The sequence below is a fragment of the Delphinus delphis genome, chromosome 7, assembly GCF_949987515.2.
Source record: "Delphinus delphis chromosome 7, mDelDel1.2, whole genome shotgun sequence".
In the NCBI taxonomy this organism is placed as follows: domain Eukaryota; kingdom Metazoa; phylum Chordata; class Mammalia; order Artiodactyla; family Delphinidae; genus Delphinus; species Delphinus delphis.
Window position 1 is genome coordinate 100,803,029 of NC_082689.1, and position 11,798 is coordinate 100,814,826.

Consider the following 11,798-nt stretch of genomic DNA (forward strand, 5'->3'; position numbering starts at 1 on the left):
ATTCTTAATAATCATTATTAAATGCTTTATTAAATGAATATACTGTTTTATTAAATATATAGTACCTAAAATGATATGATTTAATCAGTTCTGTATTTTCCTAATTTCAAATTGTTTGGAGTTATTCCCAGATATCAAATCAAAGAGCCAATATTTGACACTTGATGATATATAATTAATTTTATATTTTACCTAAAGTTATTAAAATAGCTTATTATATAAAAATTTAAATAACTCTTTTCAAAATTTTCATCTGTACATAGTGATGTTAGTATATTCTTTGCTCCAGTCTGGGACATTATGAGACATTCTGATATGTGTATTACCAAACAGTGACCAAAAGCTTAAAAAAATCTCTAGGAATATATATATATATATATAAAAATATATATGAAAACTTTTTTTTTTTTTGTCAGGGGTATGGTGGCTATATTGCATCAATGATATTAAAATCAGATGAAAACCTTTTTAAATGTGGATCAGTGATTGCACCCATTATAGACTTGAAGTTGTATGGTGAGTACTTCCTACAGACTGACCTAATATAATGTACTGATTCATAGACAAGAAAGTCCCCATGTAGAGAAGCTCATTTGAGTTCATTTATCATGTGTTATCAGAGATGTTTTCAGCTCTTTATCACCTCTCTGATTCAATCAATTTTAGTAGAGCATGACAATTAAATGTGAAATGTAGAAACTAAATGAAATATGCTAGTCAAATGATTTTTAGTTTACCCTCAAATTTCTGTTTTCTTGGGTCACAGCCTCAGCTTTCTCTGAAAGATATCTTGGTATGCCATCTAAAGAAGAAAGCACATACCAGGTAACTAATTTAAAACCAATGAAGAAAGGAGAGTATTTTTGTTCTAAAAACCCAGTCAAAATGCAAATATAGATAAATCTTTATATACAGATTTTTGTGTTTTTGTTTTTATAGGCTTCCAGTGTGCTACATAATATTCATGGCTTAAAAGAAGAAAATATATTAATAATTCATGGGACTGCTGACAGTAAGTATTATACTTGCTGCTACTGATTGATGTGGTCTGACCTTGAACAAAGGGGTACATCCAAGGACTTGCTTACAGGAGGCCCTGTAACCCTTCTGGGGAGGAGAGCAGAGGAGTTGGGCACAAAGAATCTGATACCTGCACTGCCCAGTAAACCTCTCTGGGATGATGGAAATGTCATCTCTGTGCTGTTGAGCACAGTAGCCGCTCGCCACATGTGGCTCTCAAGCACTTGACATGTTCAGTATGACTGAGGAACTGAATTTTTAAATTTTAGTTAATTGTAATTAATTTAAATGTAAATAACCACATGTGGTTAGTCACTACTAGGACAGTGTTCTTCAGGTACCTCAAATGGAAACTAACCTGGAAAACAGCAGCATAGCAAACAGGTGCCAGCACTGAGATGATATTCTGATGAGGTTTACCACTCGAAACAAAAACCCAGAAAGGCACTTTCATATCACCTCTCATTTTTTATTATTTTAAACATTGGAGATGAATGTGATTGATCATGCTAGTAATAAATAATATTTTATATTCACAGGAAGTGTTTGGTACTCAAAGAATTTTTTTTATGATTTTATATGAAATCTTACAACAGAGGGCTATTTATAGCCCCACTCACAGATGAGAAAAATCAATTTCAAGGAGGAAACTGATTTATCCAAGGCCACCTGGCAAGTGAGCAAAGAGAAGCAAAGCCTTGAAGCAATATTTCCTAAATCTTAAACTTGTTTTTGTCAGTCCGCTCTGCCCTGCCTCAGTATTTTTATCCCATTTTACATAGAATACCACTAAAAAGGCCTTATATCAAAGATAATACCAGCTGTCACTCAAACTTAACTTAGAGGCATGTCAGGCCACAGTTAAATTATAGCTTAGATCAATATTGATATATACCATACATATATATATATACACACACACATACATATAGTATATATTTGTATAAATAGGTAAATGAGGGAGAAGAAACAAATCTCCCTTAGGTAGATTTCCAAACCATTTATGTAGATGCCCCAACTCAAGGAGGCAAAGCTTAATTCTCCTGCCTTCCCCCTTCACAGTGTGTTGCACTTAGTGATTTGCTTCAAAAGAGTACAGTATGGAATGGAGGGGGAAGGGTAACTTTCATGGAAGAGAAACTTGACAAACTTCACCTCAGCCAGGTGATCAAGGTCAGCATTAACAGTGACAAGTCATGTAGATAGTATGTAACCTTGATGTGGCTTCATGAGAACGGCATTCTATCTCTATATGGTCTTGTCCCAAATACGCATAACCCCAGACAAACCCAAATGAGGAACATCTTACCAAATTCCTGACCAGTACTCCTCAGAACTGCCAAAGTCATCAAAAGCAAAGAAAGTTTGAGAAATCATCATAGACCAGAAGGGGTTAAGGAAACAGTACATCTAAATGTTCTAAATGTACCATAATAATGTAAGATGTTAACAGGTAGGGAAAACTGGGTAAGGGATATACAGGAACTCTCTATCTTTGCAACTTTTCTGAAAATCTAAAACTATAATTTTTTTTAAAAAGACTTAGTTGATACCATACCTGTTGTAGATGAAACATGATGTAAGAGAACATAAACATTTTGAAGGACATTAGAATTTTGTTCTAAGGTATTAAGAACTTACATATACATTGTTAGTAATAACAAATAGTGATTATTAAGTAATGGCTGAATGTTAGGAAATGTGCTAAAAGCTTTTAATATCATAGTATCTGTTTTTCACAAAAATACTGTGCAGTAGGTATTACTTCTCTTGTTATTTGACAAATTGGCAAAATAAATATTATGGAATTTATATAACTTGCCGAAAATCACACAGCTATTAACAGAAAGGTGGTTTGAAATAGGCATTGAGGCTCTTATTCATTTGGCCTTAAAGCTTCAATTATGAGAATAAATTATTTTCAAGATTAAATTATTTTACATCTAGCCATCACACTTTAATATATTAACGTTATTCAGTTGTTTCTGTTAATATGTTGTAATTATTAAGGTAAATTATGTTGTTCCCTGACTCATCCAGTCATGGGCCTGGGACTTCACCTACCTGATAAAATGTAAGCAGACCTTCAGCACTCGTCACTTCAAAGAAAATACACCTGTGTGTTTGCACACACACACACACAAATGTACTCACACACACCACACACACAAATGTACTCACATATACCACACACACATTCCACATGGGACTGGTAGGTTATAGGTACTCAGTCAATAATACTATAATACCACCATTATTATCATCTTCCAAAATTATCAGCGAATCGGATAACTCAACCAATTAGACTTTTAATGCCCCCATTTAGTTTTAGGAAGGGGACAAATGGCAAATGTCAACAGGCTTTGCACTAGAAACTAAACAGAAAAAAAAAAAAACTGGAAAATCCATTTATGCATTTATCTTTTCAGCTATATCCATGCAGCTGAATGATGGGGTCCTTTTCAATTTGTTTTCTGCAATAAACAAATGAGGTATATAAAGGATCATTTTATCTCAGTCATTGCCCTATTTATTAACATTTCTAGTAGCTTACATTTACAGAGCAATTTGCACAGTTATTTAGAAATGGCATGGTAATTTTCCCATTAAGTACAATAAGAGAGTGTTAGAAAAGATTATAGGTAGACTTTTAAAAGATATAAACGATTATGTGGAGTCTTTTATTGTCTGCTCTGTAGCAGGATTAATCAGTACCACAGTATTAGAACAATGAAGAAGCTTAAACTATTGATAAGGCTGCCCTAGTTTTACAAAGACAGTCAAAAACTGTGAGCTTAAAAGTTATTTACAGAATTTTAAGATACACAGTGTAGGAATGTATTGCCAAGGCAGCATATGAGCTAAGTGCTACACACAAAAAATTGTAAGTGATTTGTACAAGTCTTCATAGCTAGTTAGGGACAATGCTGCTACCCACACCCAGGCTGCTGTGCTGCTTATTTCAGAGTTTTGGAACTGAGGTTCAGGGAGAAGGAAGCTAGAAGGAAAGAGGAGAAACCAGTATGGTCCACATTAAATATTTAGCCCTTGAGTAATGATATGTGTATGCTATTTTCTCAACATGAGGTATTCTTTTCTAATTTAATATAAGGCAGAATGCCAGTGTCTGAGAGTGGCCCTAGTGATCCTCAGAAAGGAATAGAAGGCTGGCTTGCTATTACTATCCAGACAGGCGTTCACTGTGTTAAAATTGTTATAATGGTATAAAATACGTGAATAATTACAAATAATAAATGATATGCAATATAATAAATCTAATCACCATTCTGTAAAGTAGAGGCTTAGTAGGAACTGCTGTTTTAATTTATTTTTTTACAATGTGAAGCTCAGAGTTTTATTGCCATTGTATCTACTGGCTTTCCAGGTAAAGCTAGGTATCAGTCTTTTAAATGTGCAGTGGATGTAAAGTAAAAATCCATAAATGGATTTTCCAGTTATTATTATTTTTTTTTCTGTTTAATTTCTAGTGCAAAGCCTGTTGACATTTGCCACTTGTCCCCTTCCCAAAACTAAACGGGAGCATTAAAAGTCTAATTGGTTGAGTTATCCGATTTGCTGATAATTTTGGAAGATAAATGCATAATCTCTTTGAAAAAATGATATAAAAATGTTCTGATCCTGAAAAATGTTTTTCCTTCAAATATCATAATTTAATTTCTTGCAGCAAAAGTTCATTTCCAGCATTCAGCAGAATTAATCAAACACCTAATAAAAGCTGGAGTGAATTATACTATGCAGGTAAGCTACTTTTTCAGAAAAATATGTTTTTCTACCTTGGTTTTTTAGTTGTAAAATGCAGAACACAGCTTCTATATGACTCCATCTCCCACCCTTTCATTTTTACTGTTTTTTTCAGCTACCAAATTGTATTCTTATTTCCTAATTACAATGAGAATGTGGATCACCTTATGTTTTATATGTGAATTGCATAAACTCTTTCAAAAATGTTTTTTTCTTCTCTAACTTTTTTATTCATATCACTGATAATGAATTATTTTAAAATAATAATTTTTATTTCCCTTCTAGTTCCTTTGTCTTTTTGTCCGTTTCCATCACTCATCATAAAAAGTGGGGGAAAATAGTTTTGAGTAAATAACATGAAAGAAAAAGGAGAGGGCAAAACATCCTTATGTCATTTACATCTCTGCATTCAACCATATTTAGTAAATATTTATCAAGGATTTACTTTACAGGGGTCTCTATGCTAAATGGGTCAACAGGACATAACTTTACACATCAAGGAACTTTCAGTCTGAAGCAGGAGTCATGGAAGGGAAAAAAATTGTTTTAATTCCTCAGCATTTGGAAGAACTAAAAGTCGTTCATTATACTTAAAACACAGGAACCAGGGTTAGAATGATGAAAGATGAAGATGTAGAGATAAACAGATGGAGAGTCATGGCAGTGACAGTGTAAAGGATTGTGAGGCTTTACTCAGAGGGAAATGAGGCACCATCTAAAAACTTGACACTCAGGAATTGACATGACAGTATTTTCATTTATATTTTGGAAAACTCACTAATGTCGTTTATATTGGAAGGACATTGTCAAAGTAAAAATTGCATTACACAAGATTAAACAGACAAGGAAAACTTTATCCAAGACTACTGCAATAGGGGAGAAAGAGTAAACTCAACTTTGTTAAAACAAGGGGCTGGAGCATTTTTAAGAGCCCCAATGGAGGGACTCATTGCCTTCTGTGTTTGGTAATCAGCCTTAAGAAACATTTCTTTTATCTTTATGACAGGAAGCAGTTTTACAACTTGGAGACTGGGAGATAGGGGGGTGCTGTCTCTCTTTCAATGTTTACATTTCAAAGAGATGGTTTCCAAGTCCTTGAGAAAGAAATTTCCTGGGTTGTAAAACTGGCAAGAGTCTGAAAGAAGATTTACATACATTTCAAAGGGACAGAGAAAGAACTTACAAAACTATCTAAAATTTAGTTAAGGTGATGTCAGTGCCACCTTGCTCAACGTGAACGTAGAAAGCTCTAACTTTTTGGCCAACAAATCCCAATATAAATGCATAAAATTGTATTTTGTCTCAAATGTTGATTTTGATATGATTATAATAAAAAAGGAAAGTTTAGCATGAACAACAAAGAGTTAAATTACATGAGATTTTGGTCAGATATTATTTTCCCAAGTTCCGTTGCCATGGGGCTAAAGTAATGAGTTCTGAGGAAGAAGACTTGCTTTGATAACTTTAAATCTCCGTTCCCTTCAATATCTTAGGTCTACCCAGATGAAGGCCATGACGTATCTGAGAAGAGCAAATATCATCTCTACAGCACAATCCTCAGATTCTTCAGTGATTGTTTAAAGGAAGAAATACCCATATTACCACAGGAACCAGAAGAAGATGAATAAAGGACCCTATTTATATAGAACTGAAGGGGATATTGAGGCTCAATGAAACCTAACCAAGAGACTGTAATATTGTAGATGCTCCAGAATTTCAAGGGCAGCTTAAGGAGATGATGCTGGAACAGCACACTCAGAGACAATGAACTAGAATTTGAATACAGAAGTCCATGTCTACTGTGTTACCAAGGGTGCAGAACCTGTTTCTTTGTGTAAGAAAGGTCAAAGGGTTGGTTTCCTGGGAGAAATTAGTTTTGCATTAAAGTAGGAGTAGTGCATGTTTTCTTCTGTTATCCCCCTATTGGTTCTGTAATTAGTTGCTCTCATTTTAATTTCAGTGGCCACCGTCATCTTTGCATATAATGCACAACTTATCAGTACTACAGTCCCTGATCTTTGATGTCTGAGCTGCAATCTAACACTTTACTGTACCTTTAAAATAAGTGCAATTCCTTCATTGTCTATTATTATGCTTAAGATTCGGTTAATAAAAACCAGAGTATTTTATGTAATTTCTGTTTATAAAAAGACATTTTTAAATGGGTCACAGGTCATGTAGAAATATGGGTTTCAGCACCTTCCAAAGTTCAACCAGTTATCAGTAGATAGGATATCTTTAAATCAACACATGAGGTATGTCTCACAATATGTATACACACGTGTGCATATGAAGTCAATAAATCTATCTTTACATGTATTCATGCTACAAAGGATAAACTTTTGATGAATTAGAAGAAACACTCTTTTACAGTCTGTAATGGATGCTTTGTTTAATGAGCCAAATATGATGAAACTTTTTTTTCCAATTCAAATTCTAGCTATTGTTTTCCTATAAATGTTTGGGTTGTGTTTGGTATTGTTTTTAGTGGTTAATAGTTTTCTAGTTGCAATTTAATTTTTTGAATATGATACCTTGTCACATGTAAATTAGGTACTTAAATATTAAATTATAGTTTCTGATAAAGAAATTTTGTTAACACTGCAATGCCACTGAGTGCTATTTTGCTCTTTTGGTGGAGAAAGCTTTTTTAAAACACTGAGTCCTTTTACTTCTCTCAATGAAGAATCATTTCTCATTTTCATGGTAAAAGCAAAGAGCTGGATTATTTCATTTGCTAGTTCCTATTTAGTATTCCGTGCCTGTCCAATTCATCTGTTACTATTTAATTTAAATCCTTCTGGTGAGATTTAGAAATGAAATACTTTTTATTCATTGGCCAAAAAGTTCATGAACAGCAGTGTGTACTCTTTAAGGCACAAAATGCCTTAATTTCTGTGCTGTGTTGACTTGCAGTAGTGAGTAACTGCGAATGTAAAATAAACTTGACTGTATGAAGTCAATTTAGGTCATGAGAATATTAACTTTGGTGACTAAAGTCAAAGAGTATCTTCTCACTTCACTTGAGGTATCTTCCAGAAGAGATGTCCAAAAGTCAAGCTCAGAAGTTCAGTTAAAGCTAGGCAGTGGACTGTGTTTTTGTGGTTTTAAAAATTCCTTAGGACAGGCTGGATTATCATGACATCGGAACACCAGGAGGAAACTTTAAAATGTCATGGAATTGCTCAGTAACCCTCTTGTTTTGTGAAAGCATCAACCCCAAATCAGGGTTTTTGGAAACACATAAATCGTTTTTTGGGTATTCTGCTTTTCTTCCAGGTTCTTTGGAATTGCATCTTCACTGCTCTGTTGGATTCAATTTAAAATGGGAAAAGCTCTTTTCTGAAAGACCCATTTCAAGTCTTTTTCAAGAATAGTAAACACGTTTTTTTAAAAAAATAAGTGTCATGTTTAAAAGGAAAGTTTTGCCTATTTTATTAAGATGGAAATTTCTTTTTAGGCTGAAGTCCAATTGAAACTTTTTAATCAATATTTTAAATTTCAACAACTAGAGTTTTTTATGATGCAAATAATTATTATGTTGACTGAAAGATGTGGTTTTATTGATTGTCTATTTGAGTAACATTTAAAAAGTATTTACCTTTTACTGTTCATCATTTCTCTTATTTTATTATTATTATCAATGTTTATTTTTCAATTAATTTAATACAGCTTCTAATGTGAAAGACATTTGTCTGGAACCCACTTTCACCTTTAAGGCTAAATAGATATTAAATGAAAACTACTGATTAGTAGGAAGGTGGAAAATTTTTATCTCTGTGATTATCTGAGTTTTAATAATTGGGCTATTTTGGATAAAGGGGATGCTCACCAGAACACACACACACACCCCAATTATTAAAGGAATCATGTAGCTGGATTTTGTCCTTAATATATTTGCCTTTGGTCATAACCTCACAATTTCATATGTGTTTATACATTCTAAGAGTTTTCTAGAACTTTGCAAGTGTTATTTCCAGGAGGAAGCTTTCCAAGTGTTATTTTTCCCTTAAAGTTAAAAAAAAAAAAGACTCAACATAAACTAAAAATTCCATAATAAGAAAAGGTAAGCAGTATTAAATCATCCACAGAGATAACCACATAATATTTTGAAACTATTTTAAAAGGGGAAAGCAGTTTTTCACTTTAATTGCCTCCACTGAGGTTTGTATGTCAACACTTGGGACTAAGGAGACTGTGTATTGTTTGAGTTTCCTGACAGAACTTAGGGCGGAGGACTCACTTCAAAACATGAATCTCAGCTCACCTGGAAAATGTGCCTTTTTTTTTTTTTTTTTTTTTTTGCGGTACGTGGGCCTCTCACCGCTGTGGCCTCTCCCGTTGCAGAGCACAGGCTCCGGACGCGCAGGCTCAGCGGCCATGGCTCACGGGCCCAGCCGCTCCGCGGCATGTGGGATCTTCCCGGACCGGGGCACGAACCTGTGTCCCCTGCATCGGCAGGCGGACTCTCAACCACTGCGCCACAAGGGAAGCCCAATGTGTCCTTTTTGATTGGATATTTAGCATAGAAATCACCATTGAGGGTCTTGTAGATACCAGTTGTAGACCTACTAGAACAAGGTGAGAAACTTTGGTCTTTACTATAAAGAGAATTACTCAAGCCATTGTCCTCAAAGGGTGTGCTTTGAAACAGAGGTACCTGGGACTGAATTACCTCCAGATCTCAAGGGTCACTGAGGACACATGGCTGCTATAAAGAATCATGTGTGAAATACCATTTGTGTCCTTCCTCACATGGTTTGATCACCTGCACATCCTACAGCAACCAGCATTGCGTAAATAAACTGTGACACCTCAGCTGGGCTCTCTCTCGCTTTCTCTTCTGGGAATTCTCTGCTGCTAATGTTGTCTCTCTACTAGAACCAACAGTCTCACCACTTACATACTACAGACCCATACGACAATGTTAATGCACCCATTGCAACCCAATTAATGGAAAACAGGAGCAAGTGACTATATGTTCCCCTTTTTCTCCCCTCAGACATTCTATTATACGTGGTTCTTAGAAGGCCCCATGAAACTCAGCTGTCACATCTGCGTGTCCTTCTGTGTCCCTCTTCCCCGTTTCAGGCTCCTCAGTCCTATTTCCTAGAATCACTTCCCAAAATAAGTGACCCGTGCACCAACTGTCATCTCAGGTTTTACTTTCTGAGGAAACCCTTTCTTCCCACAAGAGCTTATCATTGTGAGTATTATAGGATGAAGAAATAAAATGAGAATAAAGAGGTGGTTTCCTTTCAGGTTTGAAGCTGTTTCTACCAAAAAGTTATTGGATCTTTACTAAGTGCCAAGCATGTAGTAAGTGCTTTATATTGATTATCAAATTGAATCTTTTCAACATCCCCTGAAATAGCTGTTATGATTCCCATTTTACAGATAAAGAAATTGAGTCTCAGATAAGTATGTAACTTGTCAGATTTACATAATTAATGAGTAAATAGCCCAAAACCCAGCTCCAGCCAACTTAGGAACCCATTCCGCTCTACAGTACTCCTGAAATGAGGAAGGTTTTAACCCACATTCACCTCAACTAAGAATGGATTCTGAATTTTTAAACATATAGCTACAGATATTTTTGAGAATAACTTGATAGCAACAATACTAAAAGGTAAATGATAGTCCAGTGCACAACTGTTGCCATGTTTGAAGTCACATGGATTCCCTAATGTCAAGAGGATGTATGTAATATTAAAACATGTTTTCTTTTTCTGTTGGAGATATGTAAGGTTATTCCTATCCATGGAAACCCTTGCTCAGAAGATCATAACTATATGCCTGAGAAGTTGTAAGTAAATTCCCTTGCTCTGGCATTAGGCCTAGAACATTCCAAAATCACTCCAGGAGGTATTCAAAGCATTATGTTGATCAAAGCACCCAGGCTTATAAACATGAAAACATGAAGACCTCATCTGGTCATCAAACACCGCAAATCCAGAAAGCACTTTGCAACATTTAGAGTCATAGCTGGTGTCCACCATCCTATTTGCAATCTGACTGAAGAAAACTGCATTATTTTCCACCCTCCTATCACTACAGGCAATAGATTTTGCTTACCACTGGATCAGATCTGCTAACAATATTTTCATTTCATTTGACAATATTCCAGCAATTCTGGGGGAGAGTTTGTGAATTTAAAAATTTTCTCTTTCATCAAAGACAGTGCAGACAGGTTTTTAAAGAAGAAACAAGTCATATAAAAGTACAGTTTTGATTACTTTTTATATTTTTAAAAATTCCAATTAAGTTTAACGTAGCCTGATACAGGAGTCACAGGATTTTGATACAGCAGCTTGGTTACAAGGAAAGTCTCTGTGCTGACTGCCACAATCTGTATATTTCTACCAGACTTAGCACCAATTTAACTAAGCAATCTTTGGCATGAGTGAAGCTTGACAATACAGAATTCCATACCGCCAATGACATCATAGAAAACTCACATCTGTTCAAGACCGAGGCTTTTCATTACATAATCTCAACTAATCTTCAAACCAACCATGTGAGACAGACGGCACTGTTCTCTGAAGAAACCAAGATTCACAGAGGTTACGTAATTTTCCAATAGGGTCACACAGTGTGTAAATGACAGAACCAGGATTTAAATACAGACTATGATGACCTCAAAGCTCTCACAATCCATAATCCTGTCTATGCATTTTTTAGCTGGTGAATCCCTAAGTTTTGTCATGCATAGCTTTAGGTTGGATTCAACTTTCAAGTCCCTCTCTATTCAGTGTTGCCATTTAGTATGCACGTGGCTTCAAGTAACTGAATACAAGCTTAAAAGTTGCCTAAATACTGGTGACTCGATATATAAGCAGCTTGGACATCACCTGAGTGTCTGTTAGAAATACAGACTCTCAGGCACCACCCGGGCCTTCCTGAATCAGAATCCAAATGTTAACAATATCCCCAAGTGAATTGCCTTAAATGACAAGAAACCTTACTGACCACATCACAAGAGAGCTAAAGTTGGGTGCCTCTAAGGACCATTTAAC

General features: G+C 35.2%; 1 protein-coding gene across 1 annotated transcript in view; it reads left to right on the plus strand.

Moving 5' to 3' along the window:
* The window catches only part of DPP10 (dipeptidyl peptidase like 10), a 650,987-nt gene extending 641,969 nt beyond the window's left edge, over positions 1-9,018 (plus strand). Inside the window, exons 22-26 of the mRNA XM_060015722.1 lie at positions 417-516; positions 767-825; positions 940-1,012; positions 4,706-4,779; positions 6,276-9,018. Of these exons, the coding sequence (XP_059871705.1) occupies positions 417-516; positions 767-825; positions 940-1,012; positions 4,706-4,779; positions 6,276-6,410 (441 nt within the window). The 3' untranslated portion in view covers positions 6,411-9,018. The remainder of the gene's footprint in view (positions 1-416; positions 517-766; positions 826-939; positions 1,013-4,705; positions 4,780-6,275) is intronic.
* Positions 9,019-11,798: the final 2,780 nt, after the last annotated feature.